Genomic DNA, 12,424 nt, shown 5'->3' with positions numbered 1-12,424 from the left:
AGCACAAAGCTCTGTAAAGTAAGAATCATGGGAATATCACAATATAAAGGAAAAAGGTACAAATAACAGCTTCATAAACTGAGAAATGTACATAAATAAATCATGTAGATGGGGGCAGTTTGCTTAGCTGGCAAGAAAAAAAATATGGAAAATCTACTTGTTAAACAATAACCACAGAGTATGCTTTTATAATGTTTTTCACCACAGTAATTCATATCAGAGATAGAAGCAGTTGCATGTTAAATAAAATCATTCAGCATTGTTCTCACATTACAAAGAGCTGACTTATATTGTTTTTACATGCCTCCCATTAGGAAGTAAATATTCCTCTGATGTTATACATTTCAGAAAGTTTAATAAAGATGAACTGTAAATAAAGTCACAGGGAGATTTCAGACAGTTTTATTAGCAGATTGTTGAAAAGAAAAGAAAATTAAATACAATAACAGTAAACGTGGTTCTCACATTGAAACCAGGCTCAAATAACTAGGCTACCATAGAAAAATTTCCAATTCTTGCATTATGATGTAAAAACAGATTTTTGTACAGATTTTGTACAACAAAATTCGTAATAACCTTTTTTCATTTTTAGAAAACTTTAAATATATAGATAAAAATAGACAATTTTCATAGGTCCTACATGAAGATGAGTACGTTCTGTTCCAAGGGCTTGCATAGAGCGCAAATGTGGTTATAATATAGAACAACTAGACATTAATATCTTTAAGATTACAAAAGCATATAAACAATAACATGAGCACAACTTCTTCATAATCTATGCAAAAAAAAACCAAAACAAAAAAAGTCCAAATTAAAACCCCAAACCAAAATACCAACCCAAAACCTGCATAACTAAACAGGGGCAAAAAATTCAACTTACAGTAACATCTCAAGGTCTGTAATATTTACACTGGTTTTAGCAAGATTCTTTCTAAACATCCAGCTTATAAATTGGTTCCCCCTTAAATCTTAACATTTCCATTTATGTACCAAGCCAAACACTGAGGCATTCCCAAAGGTCTTGAAATTATATACTGTAAAACTACTAAACCTACTTACAGGTGACTCTATGCAAGGAGCAGAGCAATGGTAGATGCTACTATATATTTCAGTTGTAGGCTTTTAATTCTCTTTCAGATATGAATGATTCAAAAGCTTGCCACAAGTCCATCTAACTTTACAGCTGTTAACCCTTTAAAGACTGCGAATGAAAAAACTGGAGTACAGAATCCCATATGTGTTCAAGCAACTATGAAGATTATGAAAGAATCATGGTTAGAAAATAATATTGCTAGAAAGTATTAGGTCACAATATTTAATGAAAATATTGCTCAATATTTCTTAAAAAAATTACCATGATGTGAACTTGTATATACATCTTTCTATTGTGAAAAAAGAATTGTGGTGGATTAAATATGAACTGCACAAAATAAATGTGTACCAGTATTGCAAGGAAGACCTACAAACTATAGAAGCTCAGTGCTAGAGTTTACAAAACATTTAATTCTTTTTTTTTTTGACAAAATAATATTAATACCCAATCAGAACTATTTTTAAAGAAATATTTTAAGTTAGGCATCTTAGATATTTAAGGTTTTGATATGTTTCCATGTAATAAATAATATTTTATATGCATAAAACATTAGATGAAGAAAGCATAATCACAAAACTTACAGTAATAGCACTGATTCACAAAATCAGTCTTTAAAGGGGTAACCCAAAAGTACGTAAAGCAAAGAACATAATTTTTAGTAATGTAATAAGCACTGTGTTGCAGCTTACTTCCAGTTATCAGCACAAAGGTGAAAACACATATTGTAGCTTTCATAAAGACAGTGAAAGTAACATATAACCACCCATCCCTAAGACAAGGTGGGAGGGACAATAGACTTCAACTGTATCACTCAGTTCTACATGGAATTGGACTGATACATCAAGTGTTTGTTAGGTTTTCTTTTTTTTTTTTTTTTTTAGCAACATTGACGTAATATGACATTAACATATAAAAATATTTCTGGCATTTTTGACTTGCTGATCAGCCACAGTCCATTCTTAAAAGTGCACTAATCAGGGCACTAACCAGGGCTCAATATACAAATAAAAGTGGCTGATACAGAATTCTGACTTGTTACCAGATGCTTAAGATCTCATTCAGTAATACTGTGAATCCAGGACAAATATTTACATGCCTGCATGCGTTAAAACTAGAAAGGTGTCCTTCTGACCAACAGGGTGACAAAACAATATTATCTAAAATTTTCATTTCCTAAACTCTAGGTTTCTACTGCATACATAATACCTTCCGTGTGTGATTTGTGTTATATACTGTACATGTGACCAACAGTTTGATAAGAAGCAAAGTCTTTTATTTCATAAACCCCTGCCAGTTTACAATGAGAAATTATTACTCTTTTTATTGTATTTTTTTTTTATTTTAGGAAAAGAGACTTGGTGAACAGTAAAACAGTTTGTTTACATTCAGCATTTCTTTTCACTTACACAAAATTCCATTTCACTTTATGTACTCTAACATGTGTTGGTCTCTTGGAAAGCATGTGGAAAAATTTCTCTAGAAGAAAACCCACAATCATAGTTTGAAACTGAATGTATCAATTTTTTTCTTTTATCTTTTTTTCCTTTTTTTTTTTTTTTTTTTTTTTTTTTTTAATAAGAATCCTCTTATGCCCTCTACAAGTTCATTTCTGAGCTGTCTTGCTGGTTTCGGTATGAGATAACAGTCTGTAAGTGTACTTGGACACCGCTGGAAGGATCATTTGATGTGCTCAAATACAGAATCATCAGAGGAGGACAGAGTCTGCATTCCTTGAAAAAGGGAACACTGAGCCTTGTTCTGACCGCCTGTAATTTTGGATACAATAGTCCGGCGCAGAGACGCAGATTTTCACTGTAAGAAGAGTGCTACTGTACATTTACAAACATTCTTTAGGTCTCCAGGTTGAGCCACAGGAGATAACCAAAGGAGGACACTCTTGCAGAATTCCTTACATTTTTGAAGAACATTGATAAATGAAGTTGAGGAAGTTGGCTTGAAAACGCTTTGTTTCCACAGAACTCCTTATGAGCCAATGTCTTACTGCAAAGTTCTTTACCGTAGCACAGGTATTTTCAGCAGGAAAAATTCAATACATGACAGTAGTTTTCAAATAAAGTCTTCCATCTAAAATATGAAAAAGAAACATTTGCTTTATAAATTTATACCTGCAATGAATTGAAAAAGAGGAAAAAACTCTTAAGATTTAAAAACCTCAGCAGAAGTAGCCTGTAAAATGCCACCTATGTTACACTGTGTTTAAAATAATAAAAAATAATAAAACCTGAACATCACCATTGCATTTTCAACAGACCGTGATCAAATTAATTCTGTTGAAAACAGCATGCACTTTGCAAGTTGCAAACGCTGTTAACACCTTCTAAAGCTTTAATGTATGCTGCACTCCTATCAGTGCTAGGGCACAAGCAATGCAGGTGGAGCCTCTGTGCATGTGTTTTTACTGATATGCAAACTTAACTGAATAGTGCTGAACAGCAATTATTTCCTTCATGGTTGCAGAGCAGAAGTCTTCTTGCATGCAATCGTTAGCACTCCCATCAGTAGCAGCATAGCTCATACTTTCTGATTTAGCTATGTTGTTAAATATACCATGTAATGTAACCATTGTGCACATTTGTAGCTATTTATATAGAACCCAGTATAGGATATCTAATCAGTATCAGTGAAGTATAGCCTCCTTCCCCCATAAATGAGATTAACTGAACAATTACTATGTTGAAGATGTAGGCACATCTCTCTCAACGTTTTTTCCACCCAAGTGAGGAGCAGATATTTAAGTCAGATATGTGTGATGGAGAGAAACAATAAGCTCACCTATCCAGTAGCTGTTGATCTATAAAAACTTGGAGACAACATTCTGCCATAACATATTTTCACCTAATTTACAAATGTAACACAATCTTTTCTTCACCAGGGACATGAACAGCTTATATGCATGTATTCTCATAGCAAAGACTTTTTTTTTTTTTTTTTTCACTAAGCAGGAAACAGAAAAACTTCTTCGTTTTCTGAACTGCAGGATAGAAAGCATTGCTCCCTTGTACACTGCACATTATGAAGCATATTAATCTTTAACAGTGCATAATTATGAAACACTACTTGTATTTCAGAATATAATGCACTCTGGAAGTACAAACTGTATCTCAATGCTTGAAGTCTACGTGAAACCCTTCTTTTGGTCCAAGTGAAATTAGCAAACATTTGTAAGATTTCAGATGTTTTCGTTTCTGCTTTGGTATTCTTTGTCTAACTTCTTTATTATGAATCAGTCTTTAAAATTCTCATTAGATGTACAGGAAAACAACTGTGTGAGCTAAACCTATATAAATAAATGCTGAGGTTTCTGAAATGCTTGGCTTTCTTTGAAACATGAAGCATCACTTCCACAAGATTACTGCAACTTTTGAGAGAAAGAAAAGTTTAACTTGAAAGCAGACAAATGTACATCACATACAGGTATAAAATTTCGGCCCTACTGCGCACCCCTTTCTGATTTTTATTGCATAGTTTCTATCAGAAATGCTGGGGAACAAAGGAGATGGTAGAACTGCACACTCTGTCACAGTGACACTTAGAGAATCATAGAAGAGTTAGGGTTGGAAAGGACCTTAAGATCATCAAGTTCCAATCCCCCTGCCATGGGCAGGGACACCTCACACTAAACCATGTCACCCAAGGCTCTGTCCAACCTGGCCTTGAACACTGTCAAGGATGGAGCATTCACAACCTCCCTGGGCAACCAATTCCAGTGCCTCACCACACTAACAGTAAAAATATTTCTTTCTCATACCCAATCTAAACTTCCCCTGTTTAAGTTTGAACCTGTTACCCCTTGTCCTATCACTACAGTCCCTAATGAAGAGTCCCTCCCCAGCATCCCTATAGGCCCCCCTCAGATACTGGAAGGCTGCTATGAGGTCTCCACGCAGCCTTCTCTTCTCCAGGCTGAACAGCCCCAACTTTCTCAGCCTGTCTTCATATGGGAGGTGCTCCAGTCCCCTGATCATCCTGGTGGCCCTCCTCTCGACTTGTTCCAACAATTCCAAGTCCTTATGTAAAGGACACCAGAACTGCACACAATACTCCAAGTGAGGTCTCACGAGAGCAGAGTAGAGGGGCAGGATCACCTCCTTCGACCTGCTGGTCACGCTCCTTTTGATGCAGCCCAGGATACACTTCACTTTCTGGGCTGTGAGCGCACACTGAAGCCGGCTCATGTTCATTTTCTCACTGACCAACACCCCCAAGTCCTTCTCTGCAGGGCTGCTCTGAATCTCTTCTTTGCCCAACCTGTAGCTGTGCCTGGGATTGCTCCGACCCAGGTGTAGGACCTTGCACTTGACATGGTTAAACTTCATAAGGTTGGCATCAGCCCACCTCACAAGCGTGTCAAGGTCCCTCTGGATGGCATCCCTTTCCTCCGGCGTATCAACTGAACCACACAGCTTGGTGTCATCGGCAAACTTGCCGAGGGCGCACTCAATCCCACTCTCCATGTCACTGACAAAGATGTTGAACAGGATCAGTCCTAACACCGATCCCTGAGGGACACCACTTGTTACTGTTTTCCAACTGGACATTGAGCCGTTGACCACAACTCTTTACCTAGTATCCCTCTGTTTTTTCTTTTCCACTACTAGTTTCCTTTTGCAAGTTTCAGGTGTGTACTTCCTTTTGCTACTTTCTCCCATCTTTACATTTTCCTGCCCCTTTTCCCTACTTTTTCACCTTCCTAGCTTTTTCTGGCAGAGTAGATGATACTCTGAGTAGAGTACTCAGAACCTTTTCACGTTTTCTTTACTCTTACAGACTTTTTGCACTGAAGAAAGATAAAAAGAATTTGAGTAAGGCCTCAGAGACTTTATTCTTACCTGATGCATGAAGAGCAACCAAAATGCATATGGGAATTCAGGAGAGAAAGAAGGAACTTCTGACACAGAGCTTGGCAAAACCAAAGGTCTAGTAAACCATTAAAAAAGAAAACCTGCATCAAGTACAGGATAGCCAGAGCTACTATTGGCTATAGTTGCATATAATTCTTCCAAACATATTGAATAAACACAACAGACATTTACAGCACTAAAGTTGTCCAGATACCTCTGTAGACGAATTACTCTGCATTTATACCAGCACTTTGGCTGTCCTGAATGCACACTTGTTAATGAGTACTATGTGTAATTCCCCCTTCTAAACATTAAGATAACCTACAGTCAGTAACTTGCATTTTATTTTACTATATTAGGTCTCTTCATATAGCTTTTAAAATAAAATATTTATTAAAATATATTCTCAATTAAAAATACAGCTGTAGGAAGCAGAATCCTTGTAGCAGCCAATAAAAGATGAACAGCAGTACATTTTCAGAAGTCAGCTCTATTCTACACTGCTTAAGGATCCAATCTGACAGTGAAGTCAGTAGGAGGTTTTTCACTTTTAATGGAAGACACTATCAGATCCTGTATTCTGTGTCCACAGACAATGAGCAATAGAAATGGGCAGCTTTACAAAGCATCTTCCTTACAAAGTAAGAGGATATTTGTTTATATAATTTAAAAACTTTTATGATGAGTATCTACAATAAGCAGAAATCTTCCTGTTTCTCAAATAACTATATGATGGACCATTAAGAGTGCAATTAAATCATCTCTATTGATAATGGACTTAAAATGCCATACAGGAACTCAGCAGCTGAACTAATATTACTGCTAGGCTTATTATAAAACAGAGATATTTGCATTAACACGTTTTACTAATTACCCTAACATATGGGAAAATTCAGCAAGCATTAGACACATCAACTTTAAAATAAATCCTAACATTTATCATATAGATAAAGCAATTCTGCTGTGATCAAGTAATACCTAGGGGGAGTTCAAAATTTTCTATGAATTGTAAAGTATTTCCTTTATTTTCTTAAGATTAGTCATGAAAGTATGAGATGAAAACTGAATAGCCTTTTCTTTAGAGCCTGTAGTGCCAACATGTTAAAAAAAAAAAAAAAAAAAAGATCACAGTATCTTTGGAATTCCCCACCAGCCTCTCATAACATGAGTTTGGGACAAGATGGAGAAATAATTTCATTAGGCTTTATACTTTTGTTCCAGCACACTCCTGTGAATAGCTGAGAAGTTCATGACACCAGTGAAGAGGAATGTACACAAGGTAAATAGCACTGTACTTCAGATTTATGAAGACTTCAAACCATGCCAGGGAAACCAAAGACTGCAGAGGAACGGTAACCTCATATCATGATGCAGTGACCATTTCAATACCTATATCTGTCTGCTGCCCCTTTGGCTTTTCAGATTCCTATTCCCTTCTTCCTATCCATTTCTCTCTCAATTCTCATTGTTCAGAGATACTTCTGAAATAACTGGAACTTCTCAACGTTGTCCAAGCCACCAGAACCACTTCACCTCTAGGTGTAGCCAGTGTTCCTATCTGAATACCGGTGGAGCATTACCACTCATAGTTCTTTGTGATGCGAAGGTTAAAATTACAAGCAAAATCTACAAATCATGACAGCGATCAGTGATCAGCAAATCAAGCTGAAAATGCCACTACTCCTAAACTCCGAATCATGAGCATGCCTCTGCTTTCTGTCTCCTGATCAGCTTTTATTTATGTATCTGGGCTGCATTACTTTCTATTGTTAAAAAAAAAGCAGTCTGACTATCTGCATAAAACCAATTTAGAATAAAACAAATATGGCATATACTATTCACACTAACATACACATGTACATATAAATATATAATACACAAACACATAGTGTTTTCTATAAATGTTTACAACACTGGAGTATATTTTTAGCTTACTCAAAATTGTTGAGCTGTTGTGAAGTTTCCCAAATTCACATAATGTTATATACAATTTAAATACATAAAACTTCCTTTCACTCTTAGGATGTCAAGCAAACAGACAAACTGGGAAAATACTGCTAAATTTCTAAATAGAACTGTGCATGATTAGCAGATTGTCATCTGTTTTAATTGCTCTTTTGCAAATGGCAGTGTTCAGCAAGATCACACAGCTACTAACTCCAACTGAAAATGCCACTATTCCTAATTCTCATTTGTTTTTGTCTATGGACTGATACGACAGAAATTCTAGCCAGAGTGAGGAAGTATTTTTTTTTAGATCAACCCTTTTTAATTAAGACTCATTTTGAGGCTTTTGAATGAACATGCCCAAATAGTTAAAAGGTCATAAATGTTATAAGAAAATAAACAAATTGAACTGACATGGAAGTCTGCAATGCTGAAACGAATCATATGCCTTAAAATGAATTCCCACAGAGATGTCAGATGGGAAATGATTCACATGGGTGTTCTGTGGGCAGCTTGCAGTAATATCTATGGGTCCAACATTTTCCGAGATAAAAACATAAACCCACTCAAATATTATTGCTATTAATATGCATCCTTGTAAAATTATTAAAATCTACAATGAAATGTTAAGTCTGGTCTTAGGTTGCAAAATAAATCATCCATTAGATGGTAATATGTATATCTGCCACTCAGTGCAAGTGACACTAGTTTGTTTGACATGCAAACATATCATATTATAGTTTGCATTTTGAGAGCTGCTTTAAAATTAAAGCTAACAACAGTGATCATCATGACTATAAGAGCATACTGACATTTATGAAAATCTGCAGAACTATCACAAAGGTGTGGTGTCATATCTGAATTCAATCAACTGCTATCAGAGAAAAAGCCTATTCAGGAAAACTCTCCTTAGTAAAAGGATAGAAGTGTTTCCCATATTTAGGAGTTTTGGGGAAAAAAAACCAACCAGGCAAGCAGCAAACCAGAAATGGTAGCATGTCATAGAGAGCTAATAAGAAAGAAACCCACAGGATACAGGTTAAAAAGAAGAAAAAAAAGACAAAATAATGCATGAGAAGGAAAATTAATCACAAGATCAGAAATCTCAGTGGTAGCTTTGGAAAGTTAGAATGTCAAGGTTTGGATAATTTTTTGTTAATTTATTGTTAGCTGTTAGTTTTTATGACCATAATTTGTGAGATGTAGAATAGTATATGCCAGGAATACTTACATCAAACAAAGTAGCCTTAGTTTAGTCACTGGGGTTCCTAACTACAGTTAATATAATTTTGTGAAAAATGCATAGGACAGTGATGTAAGCTGATCGTTACTCAAAATGGGCCTTAAGGATAGTTGAAAGGTGGAGCTATTAATCTCTTCATGCTTTCAAAGAAAACTTACTTTAAGTTGATTTCTCTTTCGTTAATAAGAACAGAACTGAACAAGTAACGATCAGAACTTTATTCACAACAGTGAAATGAGCTGCTATTTCACTTTTCTGTTTTGTTTTATAATCTTTCTCTCTTTATTTCCCTTTTCTTTTTAGCTTACAGAGATTCGGCGCACTGATTGTTTCTCAGTCTGCTTTCTTGTCCTTAACAATGTACAGTAGCGTTAGCTGAGACCTCTAAGGAATACATTAGCACAAATAACAAAAAACCACCACCACCAACAAAAAAACCCTACACATGCACACTTATTTAATTGAAACTATTGGTTCTTGGCTCACAAAAATGCATTTGAAGTCCATCTCTATGGCTTGTGACTGAGCTGAGAGGCCTCTCTTAAAACTGCATGTTGCAGTACAAAATCCGCAGGACTAGCCCTCATAATCAGTGAAGACAGCAGAGACTTTGTACTGAAATTCAGTATATATACACCACTGCCACAACCTACAGCTGTTAAAAACTTCTAACTTCAGTTCTATCAAGCTGAGACTATGACGAAGCATTTCTGACTCTCTGTACAAGAAAAGACAGTGTGGCAAGTAAATGAAATAATTTGAAAGCTAGTGTAACACATATTTTGTAAAATAAGAATCATTAAAGCTCTCTTCCTCACCATTTTATAAACTAGAATATCAGCATGAAAAGAATTATGATTCAGTCCAACAGGTTAAAAGAAAGAAAATATTTGCGACACTAAATGGGGCTACTTTTATCTTAATGAAAGAAAAGCTGCTCACTTGTGCTAAAGTACATAATAAATTGTGTTTCCTGTTAGGAAGTAGCTTTATTGAAAATGGCAGCTATTTTTTTAGAAGTTATTTCAAGGCACCTGTAATCTAATGAGGTTTGTCCCTTTCAAAGAACAGTTGTATGTGTGTGTGCCCAAATGCACACAACCTCTTCAGCCCAGAGCTGATAAAAGCATCTGCAAGCCATAGCTCAAGCACATCTAAATTATATAACTGTTTGGTTTATTTGTTTTAATAAGATGGGGCAAATGTGAATCACAGTGTACTTCTAACCTTTCATTCAACCTGATGTTTTAATCATTTGCAGGAAGAGACAGAAAAACGAAAGAGATGGCAAACAAATGGTAATGATTCATGTGATATTTGGTAAGACAGCAACGGGAAGTCAAAATAAAAGCAAGAGTATTGTGACAGATGGAAGGGATCTTAGTCAAATAGCAACCTTTCTTCAAAAAACTTGAAGCGGCTAATTAAGGATAAAATATATTTTTGTCTACTCTTTAGATATTTCATTCAAAATCGAGACAAAATAGGTTTTATTTTCCACTGAAGGAGAAAGATTTAAAAAAATGGGAGTCTAACTTCTTAATCATTGGAAAATCGTTTAATATGAAGCTAAATCTTTTCAGAGTTTGCAGTGTGAGACCGAAAACATATAGCCCAGCTTTTGTAAAAGGCAGTCATGAAATCAACAGAATACAACTTTACGTAAATTTCCTGATAAAATGCAAAACAGTATGATGTGAGGGGAAAGTAACTCCTTCCAGCTTTCGAGGTTAATCAGAACAAGCATTACAAATTGACACTGAAAAGGAGGGACAGAAGTATCTATAGTGTCCTGACATTGTTACTGATTTCAAAAGTAGATCATCTGCATGGAGACCTCATAGCAGCCATCCAGTACCAGAAGAGCTCCTATAAGGATGCTGGGGAGGGACTCTTCATTAGGGACTGTAGTGATAGTACAAGGGGTAATGGGTTCAAATTAAGGAAAAATTTGGGGAAGTTTAGGTTAGATGTAAGGAAGAAGTACTTTACTGTGAAGGTGGGAAGGCACTGGAATGGGTTGCCCAAGGAAGTTGTGAATGCTCCATCCCTGGCAGTGTTCAAGGCCAGGTTGGACAGTGCCTTGGATGCCATGGTTTAGTGTGAGGTGTCCCTGCCCATGGCAGGGGGGTTGGAACTAGATGATCTTAGGGTCCTTTCCAACCCTAACTCTTCTACAATTCTATGTGTTGGGGAACACAGATGGATCCACTGCCCTCTTCCCAAGTACAATTAGAGTACAGTACAGGAGAATCTAGGAAAGCAGACTCAACTATTGAAGCTTTGAAATTTAAGCAATTTGTTCTTTATAAAAAAGTGCTTATCCAGTTTTTATGCAAAGATGGGTGATTTCACACTGCATGTTCAATAAATTCATGCAAATATGAAATATGTAAACATATTTGGCCAAACACTATCCTAGTTTGCCCTTTGTATAACAACAATAAATTAGTTTCAAATTTGCATATTGTTATTAATCATACACCTTTCATTTCTCTACTTAACATTCATGTACAAATATATTTGTGTTAACGCTCACTGCAAATATTCAGGAGACTGAAATGTTCATGTCTTTCTTTTTAAAATTATACTTATGAGATTTTAATTCTACCTCTGAGTTTTCACACATGAAACTTAAACACAGTTATGTAAAAATGAGTGTCTAAACACATTTATTTGCAGATACTTTAACTACTGAACTGTCAGGATCTTTCAGTAATTTTATCATGTGTTTTAATCATGAATATATGTTTTCATTATAACACTGAATAGCTTGGGATCAAGCTAAAGGTCAGCAACCTGGTCTTTAGTAAACTAAGAAAGCAACAGACTACCTGAATATGTCACCTTCTATTATTTTAAGACCATATAATACACACAGAGCTTGCCATTTTGAGCACTGAAAAGACTGACCTTGTGAGGTGAAGAATTCTTTGAAAGAAAAGATTAGGAAAAAAAAAAATAAAGATCACACTGTCTTTTATAGTTGCTTTATGAACTTAGCAACCCTTTTCCTATTTATATAAACAGAACAAAAGCATAATCCAGAAAAAGACAACAGAACTGATCACTTACAAGCACTGAACCTAAGCCACTGTACTGTGTCACTTATGCTGGTGAAAAAAAATAAAATTACACTAATAAAAGAAAAAAACAACAAAAACCCCAAAAGACAAACCAAGAGATAAAAACCTAAACAAAACATCTTCAATTAAAGAATCATGTGGAAAAGTTAAATACAGCTAGATACAATCAGATTGCGAGCTTCCACAGCTCATT

General features: G+C 35.6%; 1 protein-coding gene across 4 annotated transcripts in view; it reads right to left on the bottom strand.

Annotated features, from left to right (window-relative positions):
• Positions 1-1,465: 1,465 nt before the first annotated feature.
• DACH1 (dachshund family transcription factor 1) overlaps positions 1,466-12,424 on the bottom strand; it is a gene marked incomplete at its 5' end in the record, with an annotated part of 382,732 nt that continues 371,773 nt past the window's right edge. For all 4 annotated transcript variants that reach the window (XM_080613963.1, XM_080613964.1, XM_080613965.1 and 1 more), the window contains one exon: positions 1,466-3,178. In XM_080613963.1, coding sequence (XP_080470089.1) covers positions 3,141-3,178 — 38 coding nt within the window. In that variant the 3' untranslated portion in view covers positions 1,466-3,140. The remainder of the gene's footprint in view (positions 3,179-12,424) is intronic.

The sequence above is a fragment of the Psittacula echo genome, assembly GCF_963264785.1.
Source record: "Psittacula echo genome assembly, chromosome: 3".
In the NCBI taxonomy this organism is placed as follows: domain Eukaryota; kingdom Metazoa; phylum Chordata; class Aves; order Psittaciformes; family Psittacidae; genus Psittacula; species Psittacula echo.
This window is presented reverse-complemented; position numbering and strand designations above follow the sequence as displayed.